The sequence below is a fragment of the Podarcis melisellensis genome (genome assembly GCF_964234715.1).
Source record: "Podarcis melisellensis genome assembly, chromosome: 14".
Lineage (NCBI taxonomy): Eukaryota > Metazoa > Chordata > Lepidosauria > Squamata > Lacertidae > Podarcis > Podarcis melisellensis.
Genome location: NC_138546.1, coordinates 44,954,769 through 44,973,801, shown reverse-complemented (window position 1 = coordinate 44,973,801; position 19,033 = coordinate 44,954,769). Strand labels below are relative to the sequence as shown.

General features: G+C 47.1%; 1 protein-coding gene across 2 annotated transcripts in view; it reads right to left on the bottom strand.

Annotated features, from left to right (window-relative positions):
- Positions 1 to 3,289: 3,289 nt before the first annotated feature.
- The window catches only part of HCN4 (hyperpolarization activated cyclic nucleotide gated potassium channel 4), a 137,602-nt gene continuing 121,858 nt past the window's right edge, over positions 3,290 to 19,033 (bottom strand). For both annotated transcript variants that reach the window (XM_081887610.1, XM_081887611.1), the window contains 4 exons: positions 15,972 to 16,118; positions 15,057 to 15,297; positions 8,687 to 8,851; positions 3,290 to 5,016 (listed from right to left, as the gene is read on the bottom strand). In XM_081887610.1, coding sequence (XP_081743736.1) covers positions 3,410 to 5,016; positions 8,687 to 8,851; positions 15,057 to 15,297; positions 15,972 to 16,118 — 2,160 coding nt within the window. In that variant the 3' untranslated portion in view covers positions 3,290 to 3,409. The remainder of the gene's footprint in view (positions 5,017 to 8,686; positions 8,852 to 15,056; positions 15,298 to 15,971; positions 16,119 to 19,033) is intronic.

Sequence of the window (19,033 nt, the reverse complement as noted above, 5' to 3'; positions counted from 1 at the left end):
ACCCTGTGAGGTAGGTTAGACGGAAACAGATTGGCTGGCCTAAAATTACCCAGTGAGCTTTGATGCTAAGGGGGGGGGGGGGATTGGAACCCAAGTCTCCCTGGTCTGACTCCTGACGCTCCAACCTGCTACACTCCACAGGCCTAAGTTTAGACATGTTGAATTTGCTGCATTGCTTTTAACCTGCACTTAATCGCAACAACTAACTTTAGCTGCCTATGGCCCCTTCAAGGAAGGTCAGTATTGGCATATATTTTAAAACTAGAATATATATATATATATGTATGCGCAGGTTTGTATGCATATGGATGCATATGTGTTTGCAGCATACACACATTTGTACACACACACATCTATATAACTGTATTATCTGTTTTAGTAGAAAATATCCCCCTCCCCTCCCCCCCACGAGTTCCCTTGAATCTGTAAGGAAGACCGAAGCTTGAATTACACCCTAGTTCCAACCCAGCAAAGCGCTTAAAAGCAGGAGCAGCTGGCTATATTTGGGGGGCAAACATTCAGAGATAACAGGCACATATCAAGAGGTTTTTTTGTGGTTTCCTTTTTTTTGCAAAAACAAAATTTTGGTATAAAATCAAGCGAACTGGGGAAAGCCCAGGGGAGCAGGAAGATTCCACAATACTATTGTTCTGGTGAGTTTTGGCACCGCTACCGATAGCCTGGCTGTCTCCTAACTCTTTGCTCTGGATCCGTGGAACAGCAGAAAGAATCTTGGAAAACCTGGGTAACAAAGAGGAGCAGGACGACTCGGTGGAGAACAAGGTGCAAGAGATGGAGAGGCCATTTCCCCCCTCCAGGTACGCACAGAAACATGTTGGAAGGAGGGTAGGGAAGATGGAAAGATGAAATGGATTGGTACAGGAGCGATGAGGTTGCAGCATGGGATATCTGCCCACCAGCTTGGTTTATCCATTAAGGACTTGTCTTGGGCCATGGAGACCTCTGTTGATCAGGGGTGCTCAAAAATCTACCTAAAGGAGCACACAGGACCCTCCCAGCCTTGCAGGAGTTTTATTGCTCATTATCATTGTACACAGTAAAGTCTGGTTTCTGCAACCCTTTCAAAACAGGGGCAGAAACACATATATGGCAGGGCTGGTGCAATTGCTGAGCGCGTCGTCATAAAAATAGGTATTGATGGGAGGACACCCTCAAACTCTGTGTGTGACACCAGCTGTGATTCCTTGGTGGTGTGATGGACGGAGTGTGATGGGACTGTCAAATACATTTTCTTACTAGATGCTCCCCCTGCCCCCCGCAAGCCCATGGCTTCCACACAACAGCAGGCAGCTCATCACAGCCCTGTTGCCCTGCTAAGAGCACTGCAATGCCCATGGATGTGCCAGCCAGTCTGATGCAAGAAGGTTGGACGTACCTCTGTAGTTGGCACATCACATTCGAAATGAACGGTAAAATGGGAGGTCCCTTGTTCAGTGGGCAAGCAAACGCTCTCATCATTTTGCACTCTTTTGCCGAGCTTGTCTGTTGCTGCTAAAATTTCAGCAGGGCATAACAGGCCCAAAGAGCCCCACTGGCCAACCATGCAATCATGGATACAACGGAAGAACATTGAAAGTATCATGTTTGGCCTCGAAGGAGCTTAGAAAAAACCCACAAAGCTTCTGAAAGCAACAAATGCATTAGGAACAAAGTCTTGCTAATGCCCTTCCACAAAACGCAGCAGAAACTGAGTACTGACATCAAATGTTTTGCAGACCTCTGAATCCCAAGTTTTGCCATGTCCCAGTGTTGATTTCTGAATTTGCTTGCTCCTCCCCCCTCCCCTTCAAAGTCTTAGTGGCGAGTTGACCACTAGGTGGAACTATTTGAAGTTTGCTTGCTGTTTTCTGGGGTGAGTGTTTAAAACCCAAACACAATGTCGTGGTCCTGAGGCTGGAATCCGAAGTGAAGGATGAGCACAGGTTAGGTCGGACAAGGGAGGACCTGTGACCCTTCCAGATACTGTTGGACTCCAATTCCCATCATCCTCCAGCAGCACGGACAATGGTCAGGGATCCTGTGAGCTGTAGTTCAATAGCATCTGGAGGGTGAGGGGTTATTCCCTTTCGCAGCCCCTTCTCTATGTGCCATTCACTATTCCATTGAAAGCTGTGTAGGGGAAAGAATACAAGCACTTGTAGTTTCCCCCCAGTAGGGTTCAGTGCAGAGGGCGAGGTGTTATAGGGATGGAAGGGAATCTGTCAATTTCGGTTCTGTCACCTTCTCTTCTTTTCCCAATCTTAAGTTCAGTTCTCCATTTTGCAGCAATTTGTGATTTGTTTTTAAGTCCTCATGAAAATTCGCCAGCATTTCCCCCAATAGATGCATTTTTGCCTGCTGTTTTGACTAATGCACATTTCTGCAAGCAACCTTCTCTAACATAATGCATTTTTTATGCTGTTTTCACAAAAATATTCATTTAAATGCACAATTTTGACTAATTTACAATTACAATTGTTATTCAGTTAGTTAGAGAACTGCATTGCAAAATTCAGGTAAATGTGAATTTTGAATAATAGCTGTTTTGGTTAGCATACTATTTCAGAAAATGTGAATTTGATAGCTTTGCCTTTAAATGCAAACTGAATCAAATTTCCCCTCCATCCCTAGAGAGGTGGATGTGTGTGTGTGTGTGTGAGAGAGAGAGAGAGAGAGAGAGAGAGACTGAGTGAGTGTGTTTTCAGCAGAAAAACAACAGCAGACAGGGGTGGAATAGGTTTAAGAAACCCCTCCACAAATTTAGTGGAAAGAGGGTCTAGAGGTATGAACCATTTCAATTCTGGCAATTTGTGAAAGTTGTGGTTCAACGTATTTCATTCCCCCTCAAGGGGAGTGAATTCTCGTTTCTTCTTGTATATCTTTCTGAGATCCCACGTGTAACCTCTTCAGATGTAATTGGAAATTTGGCATGTGGACACGGGATTCCAGATCTTATCAACTCAAGAGGTGACCCCGGGATTCCTGGCACCGATTTACATCAATGAGAGATCTGTTTCTCCAAAGGGAACCAATTTTCTTATCTTTATCCTTTACATCAGCTGCACATCTACTCTCTGAGTTGTTCTTATTATTATCACATATTGATTACATTCCTTCCCCCACCCCCTAATCTTTTGCTCCGTGTAGTAAAATACTCTATAAAAGAAAGTGACTCAAAATCTATAGCTCTAAGAATACCTGGTTATCTTTTTTGCTGCTGTTGTTCTCATTATTTTTTTAAACCTCTAATCATAGTTAGCTTGAAGAAAACAAAGGAAGAAAATGGGAGTCATGTAAAAGTCTATTGGGATCTAAAAAGCACAAATGAAATAAAACCGGCTCCTCCAAACTGTGGCCAAGAGGGATGGCGGCCAGGAAATGTAGGTGAGGGGGAGAGGAGGAGAGCATCTCACAAATTGGAGGGCAGTTTCGATCGGATGGGCTCTCGTTCCCCAGTGAGCCCTATAGACCCTTTCCTCCCTTCGACAGCAGTCACGACAGCAGTCAGAGGTGGGGGGATGGCGCAACTGGCCTCAAATGCAGGTGGCGGAGGCAGTGAACCTGAGGACATCTGGCGTGGTAGAGTCACTCGCCCTGGTACAGAGCTGTATGGCTTCCCTAGAGGCCTGGTCCCTCCTCCTGCTCCCCCTCCTCCAGAGAAAGATGAGAAACTAGAAACAGATTCCCTAGAGGAGTGGGGAGAAGAGCCTCGGCTTAAAGTCTGAGCTGTTTCATGGGGCAGAGATGGATGGGAAGCAGAGATGAACTTGAGGTCCTGGCTTAACCGTCCCGGTGGAAGCGGTGGCGGCGGCGTACTCCTGGGCTGAAGGACCTGTAGAGGTGGACTGGAGGTCTGAGGCATCAGCAGAGATCCGTGGGAGCCCCTTGCCCCGGAAGGGGCACACTGCAAAGTCCTGGCTGCAGCACATTGACTAGGAGGGCTAAGGCCTGAGGGTGGGAACAGCGGAGGAGGGGCACCGGCGGGCTGTTTCAAAGGAGACATAGAGGCAAAGGGTGACCTTTCGTGGTGCAACTGAGCTACGGTCGCAGCAGGAGAAGCGGAAGGTCCTAATGCACTTGGCTGGGTTTGGCACGAGGCCGACGGGGAGCCTCCGGAGGCCTGTGCCAGCTGGCTTAAGCTGGAGGGTGGTGGGCTTGAGGAGGGAGGCAACGGAAAGTGGTTCGTCGCTCCCAGGGCTCCAGTTCCTGAGAGCTGCTGCGCCTGGCCTGGCTGGGTGGGCTTGTTGCTGCAAGCGGCTTGCGTGTGGCCAAGGGGGCTGCTGGGGGAATTGGAGGATAGCTGGGGGAAGGCGGTGGATGGCGAACTAGCAGGGGCCTTCTGGAAGGGGCCAAAGCCGCTCAGGAGATTGCTGTCGGGAGCCTGCTGCTGAGCCACCCCTTCCGGGGAATCCGAAGGCCCCTGGTGCAACAGGCCCAGGCCTGCCGAGGAGGGGCTCCCCAAGGGTTGCTGCTGAGTCGAGGCAGCCGACGGAGAGCTGGCCGAAGCCCGGTGGAACTGGCCCAAGCCGGCCGAGGCCGTGAAGCCAGCCAGCTGCTGGATCTGGAAGGAGGACGACGAGAGGGTGTCTGCCCCCGGGGTGTGCTGCTGAGATTGCGTGCTTGAAGGGGAGCCCACGATGGAAGGCCCAGCCGAAGACACCAAGGAGTGAAGTCTCCTCAGCTGCCTCGGAGTCTGGTTCGGGGCCTGCCCCAGAGAACCCAGAACAGAGACGGGCGGGCGGAAAATGGCCGTCGGGAGGCGAGGGTGGTGGGTGAGAGCTATTGCTACGGATGTGGTGGCTGCTGCGGCTTGCAAAGGGGCCTGGATCAGTGGCGTCCAGATAACCGGCGTGGGGGTCGATGCAGCAGCGGCAGCAGCCTGGACGTTATGCGCACAGTGGGCCATCTCTCGGTCGTGCTGCACAATTTGCTGGATGATCTCGTTCTCCTGGTAGTTGAAGACGCCCGAGTTGAGATCGTGCTGGACTTTGTGGAGCAGGATGGAGTTCTTCTTCCCTGTGAAGAAAGCAGAAGAAAATTAAGAACTGCAATGAGGGGCCTCCTAGAAGCCCAAACCAGAGATCGCCAACATTTTGGATGGTGCGGGTGGGTTGGGACAATACCTACATTGTAACCATGAGCACATGCCACCCTATTCTTCTTTCAAGACCAGTTTCAGGGAGGGGAGGAGTGGAAGAAGAGGTCATTGAGTCAAGATCTGAACCCCATTCTCCCAGATCCTAGTTTAAGACTTTCACCAATATACCACATTGGCATAAAGGTAAAGGTACCCCTGACCATTAGGTCCAGTCACGGACGACTCTGGGGTTGCAGTGCTCAACTGGCTCTATAGGTCGAGGAGCTGGCGTTTGTCTGCAGACAACTGGCATGTGGCCAGCATGACTAAGCCGCTTCTGGCGAACCAGAGCAGCACACGGAAACGCCGTTTACCTTCCCGCTGGAGCAGTACCTATTTATCTACTTGCACTTTGATATGCTTTTGAACTGCTAAGTTGGCAGGAACAGGGACTGAGCAATGGGAGCTCACCCCGTTGCAGGGATTTGAACAGCCGACCTTCTGATCGGCAAGTCCTAGGCTCTGTGGTTTAACCCACAGTGCCACCCACGTCCCATATTGGCATACTGGACTACAACTCCCTTCATCCCTGATCGCTGGCCATGCTGAATGGGGGCACCAGGCTGGGGAAGGCTGGTGGCCCTTCTATCTAGGGTTTCTTTTCAGCAGGAACTCACTGGGACTCAGTTCTGGCACCTCTCAGGTGGGCTCCATTGCCATGGTAAGAGAACAAGGAAGGTGTTCACGGTGAGTTCCTGGCACCTCTTTTTCTAGAAAAATAGCACCGCTTAGGTCTGATCCACTGTAGCTGCCCTTAAGTTCTTTTGTTATGTTATTCTCCCTCCATTACATTAAGGACAAACTCGGGGAAGCATTTTCTCATTTCTTATCTGCTGCAAAACAAATGCAGCGGTGGGCAGGAGAAAGAAAGCGTTTTCATTTTGTTCCTGAGCAATGTTCCCGAAAAAGTGTGTGCTTTGTTTTAGAAAGCTGTTCGGAGTTGCACAAAGAATTTGGGCACATAGAAAAGGGAGAGGGTAAGATTTATGAGGGATAGCCAAGTCAGCTGCACCCAGCCTCAAGATCTCTCTCTCTCTCTGTGCCATTTGGGGTGGGGAATGAAGCTATCCACAACTGTATCACTTAATCGCATTTTAAGCTTGCAATTATTAGCATTTTCCAGTGATTAACAGCAGCCTTTGTGTGTCCTTCTGATTCTGTCCTGGTCATGTGCCTTTTGGCTCTGCTTTTGAAATCCAGGCAGCTACAGGCCTCCCCCACCTCAAGTCCTTTTGTATTCTTGCATTGTTCATGGATGCCCACATCATGGAACAGCAGCAGCCCTGTGGTTCTCAAGTGGCATCGCTGGAGAGATTTGTGGAAGCTGAATTTAAAACACACACAACTCCCCTCCCCTCCCCCACTTTGGATACAGCATTGGGTTGGAATAGTGCTGCCTGCACAATTTCGATGGCGCTCTTCTGAATTCACCTGTGTTGCTTCAGCAAATAATAATAATAATAAAAAAATTTTATTTATACCCCACCCTCTCCAGCCAAGACCGGGCTCAGGGCAGCTAACAACCATTAATAAAAACAAGTTGATCTTAATGTTGTATTTAAATCTTGTTTTTTAAGTTGTACTTTAGATTTAAATACAACATTAAGATGCAGCCTCTTCACAGGAGGAGAAAGGAAAAAAAGGAAAGAGGGGGAGGGAATGAAAGGCCAGGCGGAACAACTCTGTCTTACAGGCCCTGCGGAAAGAAATCAGATCCCGCAGGGCCCTGGTCTCATGAGACAGACCGTTCCACCAGCCCAGAGCCAGTGTTGAAAAGGCCCTGGCTCTGGTTGAGGCTAATCTAATTTCCTTAAGGCCCGGGACCTCTGTTGTTGTTTAGTCGTTTAGTCGTGTCCAACTCTTCGTGACCCCATGGACCAGAGCACGCCAGGCACTTCTGTCTTCCACAGCCTCCCGCAGTTTAGTCAAACTCATGCTGGTAGCTTCGAGAACACTGTCCAACCATCTTGTCCTCTGTTGTCCCCTTCTCCTTGTGCCCTCCATCTTTCCCAACATCAGGGTCTTTCCCAGGGAGTCTTCTCTTCTCATGAGGTGGCCAAAGTATTGGAGCCTCAGCTTCAGGATCTGTCCTTCCAGTGAGCACTCAGGGCTGGTTTCCTTCAGAATGGATAGGTTTGATCTTCTTGCAGTCCATGAGACTCTCAAAAGTCTCCTCCAGCACCATAATTCAAAAGCATCAATTCTTCGGCGATGAGCCTTCTTTATGGTCCAGCTCTCACTTCCATACATCACTACTGGCAGGGATCTCTAGGGTGTTGCTATTTATGAACCTTAAGGCACGGCTACCTATGCAGAACATACTCAAAGCTCACCTGCTCCTGTGAAAGTGTGCAGCCCACACATCCATGCACCTTGTCCCCAATGCCACACACAAACATTCCACAGAGACAGTATGAGACCTACCTAAGCCAAATCTACCTAGCACTTCCTCTGGAACTTCTAACCATGCAGAGAATGCGTAGGAAGGGCTGTTGCTCAGTGGCAGCCACCACTGCCTCCTGCGCTGCATGAAGAAGTACTAGGTAAGATAATGTGCTGTTGTTGCACACACATTAAGAACACAGGAAGCTGCCTTATATGGAGTCGGAGCATTGACCCATCTCATTCCGTCTTGCCTACACTGACTGGCAGCAGCTCCTCAGGGTTTCAAATGGAGGCTCTTTTGTCTGCAGCAGCACAACCAGACACCTTCATCTGCCCCAGCTGCAGGAAAACATGGCTCTCCCATGTCAGTCTCTACAGCCACAGCAGGCGCTGTGAGCTTCCACCAGTTTGACTTCAGTCCCAAAGGCACACTCCTCCATCACCACCTGAGACAGACGGATGCAAAGTCAACCCTGGGACTGGACCTGGGACCTTCTGCCATGCAAAAAGGATGCTCTACCACTAAGCTGTGGCCCTTCCCCAAGAAAGGAGCTCTGAATGGTACGTATGAGTTAGGACATAGATGGATGGGTGAGAAAATGAAGGACAGCACACCCACATTTGCCATACTTAGAACCAGGAGCCCATGTAACCTGCATTCAAAAATAATCAAAATTCTGCACCAAGGTAAAGCAAATCCTGCTTTTCAAGAAAAACTGCAAATTTGGTTGATTAGTATAGTTTTTGTCTCTTTCTATTAAAGTCACTTGGAAGAATAAAAAGCAGCCCAAGGCACTGGAGTTCTACTTCCTGCCATTCCACCTGACACCAAGAAATGTTAGGCTTTGAAGATTTCACCCGACACCAGCTACATGTTTAATGGTTTTGTCTCTGCAGGGCTGGGAGCTTAAGTCTTTTGTTCGTCTTTCTTGCATGGCTGAGGGGGAAATGAGTTTGGCTTTGTTTTGTGTATTCAGATTATCTTCTCTCCTGGATTTGTTGGTGGAAGAAAGTTGAAGAACGACAAGGACTAGAAACTTGCTTTTTAATGCATAGAAGCTGAGAACCTCTGGATGCTGAATTTTGCTTCCAGTGCTTCCTTCTACCTATGAGTTTGCATAGTATGAGTTTGCAGATAATTCCATAACCATGTGAGCCACTTACCAATTCTGTCCAGTCTGTCCAGGGCCACCGTTTCAAAAGCCCTCCTCATCATGGGATACTCCTCAAGCACCTCATTAAAGTTGTCCACCGAGAGGGAGTAGAGGCGGCAGTAAGTGTCGGCTCTCACACTCGCCGTCCGCCGGCCACGAGTCAGCAGGCAAATTTCTAGAATGACATAATAAACACAATGGCATTTATTCCTTCGCAAGTGCATTTACGTCAGGGTGCCAGCCAGCAATAAATCACAAGAAGGAAGTGAAGTTAACGCTTTATTAGAAGAAGCAAGGAAGACCTGCTCAGGAGTGCCAGACCTAATGAGTATGGCAACTCTTCTTGGTAGGTCTTGGCCCTAGGAGGCAGTTGTGGAGACTGAAGATCCCCACCTTCCCACAGCTGACTAAATCTCCTCCTTACCAGGTCCTTCTCAAACAATCTGAGACTCCTGACAAACCTGTCTCTGCTCCTCACTCTTCACACCTCTTCTGGTTCTGGGAGAAAAGGGAGGAGGAGAGATTGTTGCAGCAGAAGGGGGAGACTCCCATGACTCTTCGCCAGCCTGACTCATCTCTGCCTCTTGGTCTCGCTCCTCTCCTGCTTCAGCTTCTGCCTCTGATTCTGAACTTCCCTCTGCCACAGACTCTCCCTGTTCACTAAGGCCTGTTAGCCCTTCAGCTTCTGACACCTCGTCTTCTCAGTTTTCTCCCTCTGACCACTCATAGTCATTCCACCACCAATCCCCTGGCTCTGAGCCTTCTTCCCTTGGGGGTTTCCCAAATGGCGCCTCCCACCATTCTTCTGTGCCCAGTAATTCAGAATTGCAGCCAGAGGGTCCCTATTCTCCAAAACCCACTGAATGGGTGGTCTTTCTCAGACCCAGAGCCATATTCCCTTCTGGACAATATTCTGGAGGGTGTATATCACTGATAAGCAGGGCAAGAAGCAAAATAAGGGGGGGCAGTAGGATAGATAGATAGATTTTTTGTTTTGTTTTGTTTTTATGGAAGCCGCCCAGAGTGGCTGGGGAGGCCCAGCCAGATGGGCGGGGTATAAATAATAAATTATTATTATTATTATTATTATAGATTCCACACACATTCATGCACTCCTCCACCTAGGCAAGCAAGCAATAAGGGTCATCAGAGTGCAAAGACACATTCTAGCTAGGCAAAGGGAGGGTGCAAGTCAGTACAGTGGTACCTCTGGTTACGTACTTAATTCGTTCCAGAGGTCCATTCTTAACCTGAAACTGTTCCTAACCTGAAGCACCACTTTAGCTAATGGGGCCTCCCGCTGCCACCGCACCACCGGAGCACGATTTCTCTTCTCATCCTGAAGCAAAGTTCCTAACCCGAGGTACTATTTCTGGGTTAGCGGAGTCTGAAACCTGAAGCATATGTAACCTGAGGTACCACTGTAGAATGTGTGCTTTTATTTAAAATGCATCTCTGGGTTATTTGTGGGGCATAGGGATTCATTCATATTTTTTTCCAAAATATAGTCTGGCCCATTTTCACCCCCCCCAAAAAAAATATAGTCCGCCCCACCACATGGTCTGAGGGACCGGCCCACGGCTGAAAAAAGGCTTCTGACTCCTGCCCTAGAGGTCACAGCTTGCCCCTGGAACCTTGACCAGAGCAGGTTACTGTGAGTTTATGTCATGGTGCTGTTAGGCCAGGAATGTCCTGGGTGAAGAATTAACTCTTTATCGTCAAAGGTACACATACAAGTTAGGGAAAGGCATGTCCATCAGTCCTATGTCTCTCATTACTCCTAGGTGTGCACCTGATGAGACAGAAACTGAAACGGAGAGGCCCGTCCCTGGCTTATGTATTTCCTCCCAGCCAAGCTGTGAGCAAGCGGGCAGAGACAGTGCCTGCGTGTACCTGCTTCTGCTTCTCCCTCTTCAATCCTCTCCTGGTCCTGGGAGACAGTGGAGCAGGAGGGGGGGCAGGAGAAGGGGGTGTAGAAGCCCTTGACTCTGCACAAACCTGATCTCTCTCCCTCCACCTGCACCTGTTTTTCTGTCTCCCATCCTGCAACTTCTCCTGCCCCTGAATCTAGTCTCCCAACCGCTACAGGCTCCTCTGGATCAGGGATAATAAATTATTATTATTATTATTATTATTATTATTATTATTATTATTATTATTATTATTTCATTATTTATACCCTGCCCATCTGGACAGGCCTCCCCAGCCACTCTGGGCGATCCCCAACAGAATATTAAAAATAGGATCAAAATCAAACATTAAAAACTTCCTTAAACAGGGTTGCCTTCAGATGTCTTCTAAAAGTCAGTTGTTTATTTCCTTGACATCTGATGGGAGGGGATTCCACAGGGCGGGTGCCACTACCGAGAAGGCCCTCTGCCTGGTTCCCTGTAACCTCACTTCTCGCAATAAGGGAACTGCCAGAAGGCCCTTGGCGCTGGACTGCAGTGCGATGGGGGTGGAGACGCTCCTTCAGGTATACTGGGCTCCTTCAGGTATACTTTAGGGTTTTAAAGGTCAGCAACAACACTTTGAATTGTGCTCGGAAACGTACTGGGATCCCTTCTTCAAAGTCAGTCTCCAACTCAGCTTCTCCCGGTGCCCCCTCCGCAGTAACCAGCCACCACTCCTCAGTGTGAAGCCAGTCCCTGACATCTTATCACACCTGTTTTGAGCTGCATATTCATATACCGTATTTTTCGCTCTATAAGACACACTTTTTCCCTTCTAAAAAGTGAGGGGAAGTGTGTGTGCGTCTTATGGAGCGAATGCAGGCTGTGCAGCTATCGCTGAAGCCATAACAGCAAGAGGGATTGCTGTGCAGCGATCCCTCTTGCTGTTCTGGCTTCTGGGATAGCCACGCAAAGCCTCTTCGGGGCAGAAGGAGCGATCCTCCCATTGCACTGAAGAGGCTTTGTGTTGCTTTTGCTGAAGCTTTGCGTTGCTTTCTTCAACAACATTTGATTCAAAATATTTTTTTTCTTGTTTTCCTCCTCTAAAAACTAGGTTTCTTATGGTGAGGTGCGTCTTATAGAGCGAAAAATACGGTACATAGTGATGATAGATACGGAATTGTTATACTTGTTCTAAATGTCTGGCTAGAACATTCGCTAGTGCATTTAGTACTGCCTTCTCTGTATTTTCCTATACTCACCAGTGCTGTATAATCTCTCCCCACCCCCCTCGATTCAGTGAAGTATATAATCACACTCCTTTTTTTGGTTCTTTTGCTTATAGGGTGAACTCTCTATCTGGTAATTTCCTCACTGTTCTCACCTTTCTCCTACATAGTAATTCATTCATCTAATTAGCCACTTGGGTTCTGCTATCAAGCATCGTTCCAGGCATGGCTAGTTCATTCAGCGCATGCTAATCACCTCTGCTACACAAGTGGGAACAGAAGGTCATGACACATCTTGCCAAAGCCAAGTCCCTCTGGGGCCGAGGGCTGATGGTGTTTGATCTGACTTACGACCTCATGATCAGAGCAGGTTACGATTGCCTGTCCTGGTGGCATTTGAGCCAAAGGCACTTGTGACTCCCCCTCCAAACCTGATGCCAGGTAGGGATGGAGGAGGAATTCAATCTCGTCCTGCATTTTAATGAGGAAGAACCTAATTTGCATTTTGCAAAGCAACAGGTAAAAGAAACTGAATTATCCTTCGAGGTTCACGAAATTTCTCCATTTTTCGCAATGGAGATCTCCAACTCAGCAATGTGTGCAAAAATTCATATATTGGAGGAATGTGTGCGTAGAAATGGATGCCTATAAAATTTGGCAACTCTTGGCTTACTCAAACTGGCAGGGTCTCGGGCAAATGGGTCTTCCCATCACCTGCTCCCTGATCCTTTTCATCTGCAGACTTTTCTACTGAACTCAAGACTTTCTATATACCAAGTGTGTGCTCAACTAAAACTAGCTTTTATGGCTTGGGTTTTGGCCCCCCCCAAAACCCCTCAAAAGCTCATCTACTCCTCCCTTTCTGAGCCATGAATTCTTCCTTTCTTCTCTACGCAATTTCAATCTGACACGTGGCCCTTTCAAACCCTGGTCAAAGTGAAACTGGCTTCACAATTAAACTCATCTTCAGAATTGGATTTACCAATATGGCATAGCAAGCTCAAGCCAGGGAGCTGATGGTCATACGCAATAGCAACTGAGACAGAAAGAGGTCTGTATATGTGAGTTTGTGTGTCCATCGGTGTGAAGGAGAGAGGAGGGAGAGGAATTTGTGCCTGGCATGGAAGGATGAGCATGATCCCATAGCCCAGACTTCCCTAACCTGATGTCCTTCATGTTCACCTACCATCATGCCTGACCATTGGCCAGGCTTAGCTGGAGCTCATGGGAGTATCTCTGTTGATCAACAACACCTTGAGGGCATCAAGCTGGAGAAAGCTGCTTTCGATCTCTTTCCATCTTTCCAGATAAAGAATTTGATTTCACTTGTAGTGTAACACTTACTATGGACAATATGGACTGATATAAAAGTTAGAGTTTGGAAGAAGATGCAGTTTTAAATATTTAAATTAGGACTCCAGGTAAGGGGGATGGAGTCCTGAGATTCGGATAAATCTCTATATGTGGATATGTATTTGGATTTTTATAATTTTATTGGAAAAATCAAATAAAAATGGTTTTAAAAAAAGAGAGAGAGAAAGCTGCTTTCTCTTGGTCCGATTCCTAGTTCCAGTGTTACACCCAGGGAGGGGTGTGTGCGGAGAGCCCATAGCTGTCAACCTTCCCTTTTTTGCGGGAAATTCCCTTATTCCAGTGCCGTTTACCACTGCTATCCCGGATTGTTAGATATCCCGTAGACTGTCCCCAGGACAGGTGAGGCTGCTGATCCCTTATTTTCAAATCTGAAAGTTGACAGCCATGGAAGAGCCCTCCAAATGTTACTGGTCTACAAGTTCCATTAGCTCCAGCCAGCATAAGCAATGGTGAGGGGTGAGGGGAGATGGGGTCCAGCAATATTTTGAAGACTACAAGTTTCCCATCGCTGCCTTAACCAGGACATTTAGGAAAATCAGCCTAAGGCTGATGCCAGTTAAGGATCTGACCTTTCTAGCACCAGGACTGAGCTGTACAAAAATAAAATCTGTACCATGTTGGGTCACAGCCAGCACTGAGTTTCCAAGGCTACCTTTCTAGAGATCTCTAAATATGAGAAGTTCTTTGAGCTACAGCTACTTTTATAGGTTGATGGTTTACACTGGATTAACTGCCACAGCTTCCTGTCAAGGAGTAGCAGGAATGGTACTTTTGGGAAGATGCATGAAATTATGTGATGCAGTTCCTGGGGAGCCTGGGGAAGAAATCGTGACAGTCTACCACAGACAGGATGAATTGCTCATGACACCTCCTGTTAGGTTTATCGGTTTGGGCTCTTAATGTAATCCCTGCTAGCACCACTAGGGGGTGCTATGTGTCCCACACAGATGCTTCTCCCACAAAAGCAGTGTATATATGTAAAAAGTTAGAGCTAAACCCACTGGCTTGGCTGTTATATTTTATGTTATTTACCTTTTGATACTGGGTGTTTTTGGTATGGAGATAATAGTTCAAATCTAGTGAAACAAATGATTAGGGGGGAAATGGGATTTATGGATAAGCTCACAGCATTATGCAGTGCATTTTAAAAAATGCATTGGTATTATAAAGGTGAGGGTCTGTTGTTCAGTATATTCAAAATGAATTTGGGTATAAATGACTTAGGAGTTTCTATCCAACATTCTCTGTTCACTAATGCAAGAATTCTTGTGCTGGAAGACTGGTGAGTTTTAATGTTGCACAACAGAGGACACCAATGCAACAGTTGTGCTAGTGAAAATTTGTTGTGCAACAGATTCTGCAATCTGTTGGGCAACAAAGTAAACTGCTTGTGCATTCTTTTTGCACAACAGTGTTCTGCTGTGCAAAATGTTTCTGCTAAGTGACTTTACCTTAGGGCTCCATTGGATGCAACTCTGTGACACTACATTTAAAGGTAAAGGTAAAGGGACCCCTGACCATTAGGTCCAGTCATGACCGACTCTGGGGTTACGGCGCTCATCTCGCTTTATTGGCCGAGGGAGCCGGCGTGCAGCTTTCGGGTCATATGGCCAGCATGACTAAGCCGCTTCTGGCAAACCAGAGCAGTACACGGAAACGCCGTTTACCCTCCCGCCGGAGCGGTACCTATTTATCTGCTTGCACTGGTATGCTTCCGAACTGCTAGGTTGGCAGGAGCAGGGACCGAGCAACAGGAGCTCACCCCATCGCGGGGATTCGAACCGCCGACCTTCTGATCGGCAAGTCCTAAGCTCTGTGGTTTAACCCACAGCGCCACCCGCATCCCTAAACACTATAAAATCCATACAGGGCAGGCCTTGCTTACCTCCAAAGTAGGAACCATCAGCCAGCTTGGTCTCTTTGTTGCCTTTGGTGAGAACACTCACCACCCCGTGCTGGATAAAATACATCTTCTTTCCGATCGTCCCCTCCCGGATGATGTAGTCGCCCGGCTGGAACACCTCAAAACGCAGCTTGGTCAGCATGGATGTCACAAAATTGGGGTCTGCGTTGGCAAACAGAGGCATGGAGGCCACAAGTTTCCGGCAGTTGAAGTTGATTATCTCCTGGTTGTGAGAGAGAGAGGGAGGGAATTCAGTAAGCGGTTGTGGTTTTATTTGCTTGTTTAAACCAGGGGTGGTGAGTCTCAGGCCTGGGAGCCTAATGTGGCCCTCCAGACCTCTCAGACAGGCCCTTAAAACTCTTCCGAGGCTGCACCCACTCTCCCCATCCAGAAGAAAGGAGATACAGTGGTACCTCAGTTTTTGAGCATCTCGGAAGCCAAATGTTCCGGTTTTTGAACACCGAAAACCTGGAAGTAAATGCTTTCATTTTCGAATGTGCCTCAAAAGTCGAACGGCTTCCACTGTGTGTTTTTCAGTTTTCTCAATTGAAATCGAAATTCTCCCTTTGTGCCTCGGTTTCCGAATGTTTCGGAAGCCGAACGGTCTTCTGGGATGGATTACGTTCAAAAACCGAGGTACTACTGTACGCTTCTTATTTGAAAGCTGTTGGGATTTTTCCTTCCCTATGTGGACATTCATAGATTTAACCAATCAGCAGGTTAATCAACTTAACACAAAGCTGCGAGTTGATTAATCTGTTGACCTCTTGCTACGTTTTCTTTAATAGGCCTAACTCTTTAGTGTTCCGGACACACTCTTCAGTCCCCAATGGGGTCCCCCCCTTGTTGCGTAACCCCTCAGTCAGATGCTGGCTGCCCCTCTCCTATACAACTCACCTCCCTCAATGGCTCACTCAGCTCTCCCAGGATGCTCTCTTCGTCAAACATTTTGCCCTGGTAGCGATGTTCGTAGTAGTCGTGGATCCTCTGGCGCATCTCAGCTGGGAGCTTGTGGAAGGACATGTACTGCTCCACTTGCTTGTACTGGGTGGGAGGAAAACAAGAAGGGAAGAGGCTTTTAATTGGAGTGTCGAAATGGACCAGGGCATGCTAGACACCCCCCTCTCCTGGGACTGCAGGAAGCCATCGCATAGAGTGTCAGAAGCTGTTTCAGAAAGAGTCAGGTCAAATTGGTCCAGCATCCCAGAAACCTAGTGCCAGCCTTGCCTACGCATATTCAGATGTACGTCCCACTGTGTCCAGTGAAGCTCTGGATTGCAGCCTTGACTGACTTTTATAGGCTTGGCAGCTGAAACCCAGAGCGACCAATCTAATAATAATAATAATAATAATAATAATAATAATAATAATAATAATAGTTTATACCCCACCCATCTGGCTGGGCTTCCCCAGCCACTCTGGGCGGCTTCCAAAAAAATATTAATAGGGAAGGCGCCACTACCGAGAAGGCCCTCTGCCTGGTTCCCTGTAACCTCATTTCTCGCAGGGAGGGAACCATCAGAACCTCAGTGTCCGGGTAGAACGATGGGGGTGGAGACGCTTCTTCAGATATACTGGACCTAATAACCTAATCTAATGATGCACACTCACAATTTTTTAACAAACGCATCCCTAAAGGCAAAGAGAGGGAAATGGGGACTGTGAGTAATTTAAGAAGACTACCCAGGACCAGATTGTTAGTGATGATCCTGGTAAAACCAACAAAGAGGCAAGTTGAAGACTATCAGATGCATAGAATAATCCACCAAGAGTGGTGGTGGTGGACTTGTAAGCAGCGACTTCAGAAAGGAACTGGGGGTCGGGGAAGATAAGGGAAATGAAATCAGAGCCAGAATGTATGCAAGACAAAGGCCAATGATAAGCCCCGAGGCTCCAGTGTTGGACTGCAACTCATCAAGAAGTTCAACTCCATGCATCTGGGCCTGAATACAGAAAATGGTTTCCTTTCCCACCAAACGTGTTAATTAACTCAGCGCTGCCAAGCCGATCGTTTCAATAACTACCATTGCTCAATTATAGTTCATTAACAAAACAGAAAATTTTTTATGTCACAAAACATTTCGGCTTCCAATTGCTTTGAAATTAAATCTGACGATTATACGTCATACATTTGTGAAGTGGACTCAAGGTGATGCCATCATAAAAATTGTTAGCCTTTAGGCTCCTTGCTGCCCGTCCGGAAATTCTTCCTGATAAATATTTATGGGCAGTTGGTTGTTTTAGTACCCAATGAATTATTGCTATGGTTGCCATTATTATTATTATTATTATTATTATTATTATTATTATTATTATTATCATTAACATATATCATATATCATAGAAGAGGATAAGGAGAGTCTGATGGATCAAGCCAATAGCTCCTCTAGTCCAACTACTGTATTTTTCGCTCTATAAGACGCACCAGACCACAAAACGCACCTAGTTTTTGGAGGAGGAAAACAAGAAAAAAAAATATTCTGAATCTCAGAGGCCAGAACAGCAAGAGGGATCGCTGCGCAGTGAAAGCAGAAATCCCTCTTGCTGTTGTGGCTTCTGGGATAGCTGTGCAGCCTGCATTCGTTCCATAAGACGCATACACATTTCCCTTTACTTTTTAGGAGGGAAAAAGTGAGTCTTATAGAGCAAAAAATACGGTAGATCAGCAAGCAGGATCTGAGAGCAACAGTACTCTGTTTTCAGCAACTGGTATTCAAGAGGAACAATGCCAACCACTGATGAAGCTGGAACATTGTCATCATAGCTACTAGCCATGGATAGCTTTATCCTTCAAAAATTTGCCTAATCCTCTTTTGATACCATCCAAATTGGTGGCCACCATTGCCTCTTGAAGAAGCAAATTCCATAGTCCAACTATGCGCTGCATTTCTCTGCCCCGAGTCTTCCAACATTCATTTTGTTCAGTGTCCACTAGTTCTTCTGAAAGAGGAAGGATAAAAAACTTTTACCTTTCCACTTTCTCCATGCCAGGCATAGTTTTCTAAACTCTTACTTGGCTTTTCTCTGAACTAAGAAATCCCCAAAGGAAGCGAGGGGACGAGACACCTCTTCTTTACAGACAAGAAGAGAACACCTAAGGTTGGACATCATCTTGAATTTTCTTCCCTTCATTGAGCTAAAACTAAAACCCATTTTGGGGACAAATCTGCCCACAGCCCTTCTCTTGACTTTCTAGAATATATTCGCTTAGTTGGGAAGGACACATGTCGAATGCATTCTTTCTGATCTGTTAACGGTGGAGATGTTGGGGAATGCCGGTGGGAAGCCACACAGAGTTTTGAGCTTGTTAATAAAATAAGTATTTATTAGACCCATGGAACAATGCACAATTATTAAATTGCATACTTGAAAATGTAGCACATGAGAAGACATGCACCCCGTGGACCTGTTTCGTGTCCCCCCGCGCCATCATTTCCTGCCCTGGAATGAGGCCTCTGTGCAGTGCAGGATATCTAAAAAGCCAAGGCAAATCACAAATCTGCCTGGAAGTCATGACCTCAGAACACCTCTTCTCAGCTATGTGGAGGCTAGTTATAATTGCACAGTGGTGCGGAGAGGCACTTTGCACATGCCCAAGGGCACACTTGCAGAACAGATCTCTGTATGACTAATTAAGAGCATTACCCAGAAAAGACTCATTAGAATGGATGTAGCTTATTACCACATCCCATGGCCCAGGGTTGAACCCTAGCTTGAAAAAGAAGAATTCTAATGCATAACACATCCTGGCTTGGATTAAACTTTACCAGTGTTTTCAGTGTTGCATTTTCATGCATTTTAAAGACCCATCTGTCTTTCATACGAACATAGGAAGCTGTCTTATAATGAGTCATACCGTTGGTACATCTACTGTAGAGCTTTCTGCACTGGCTGGCAGCAGCTCTCCAGGGTTTCAAACCAGGCATCTGTGACGTTAACATATGAGAGTGCTGGAGGGG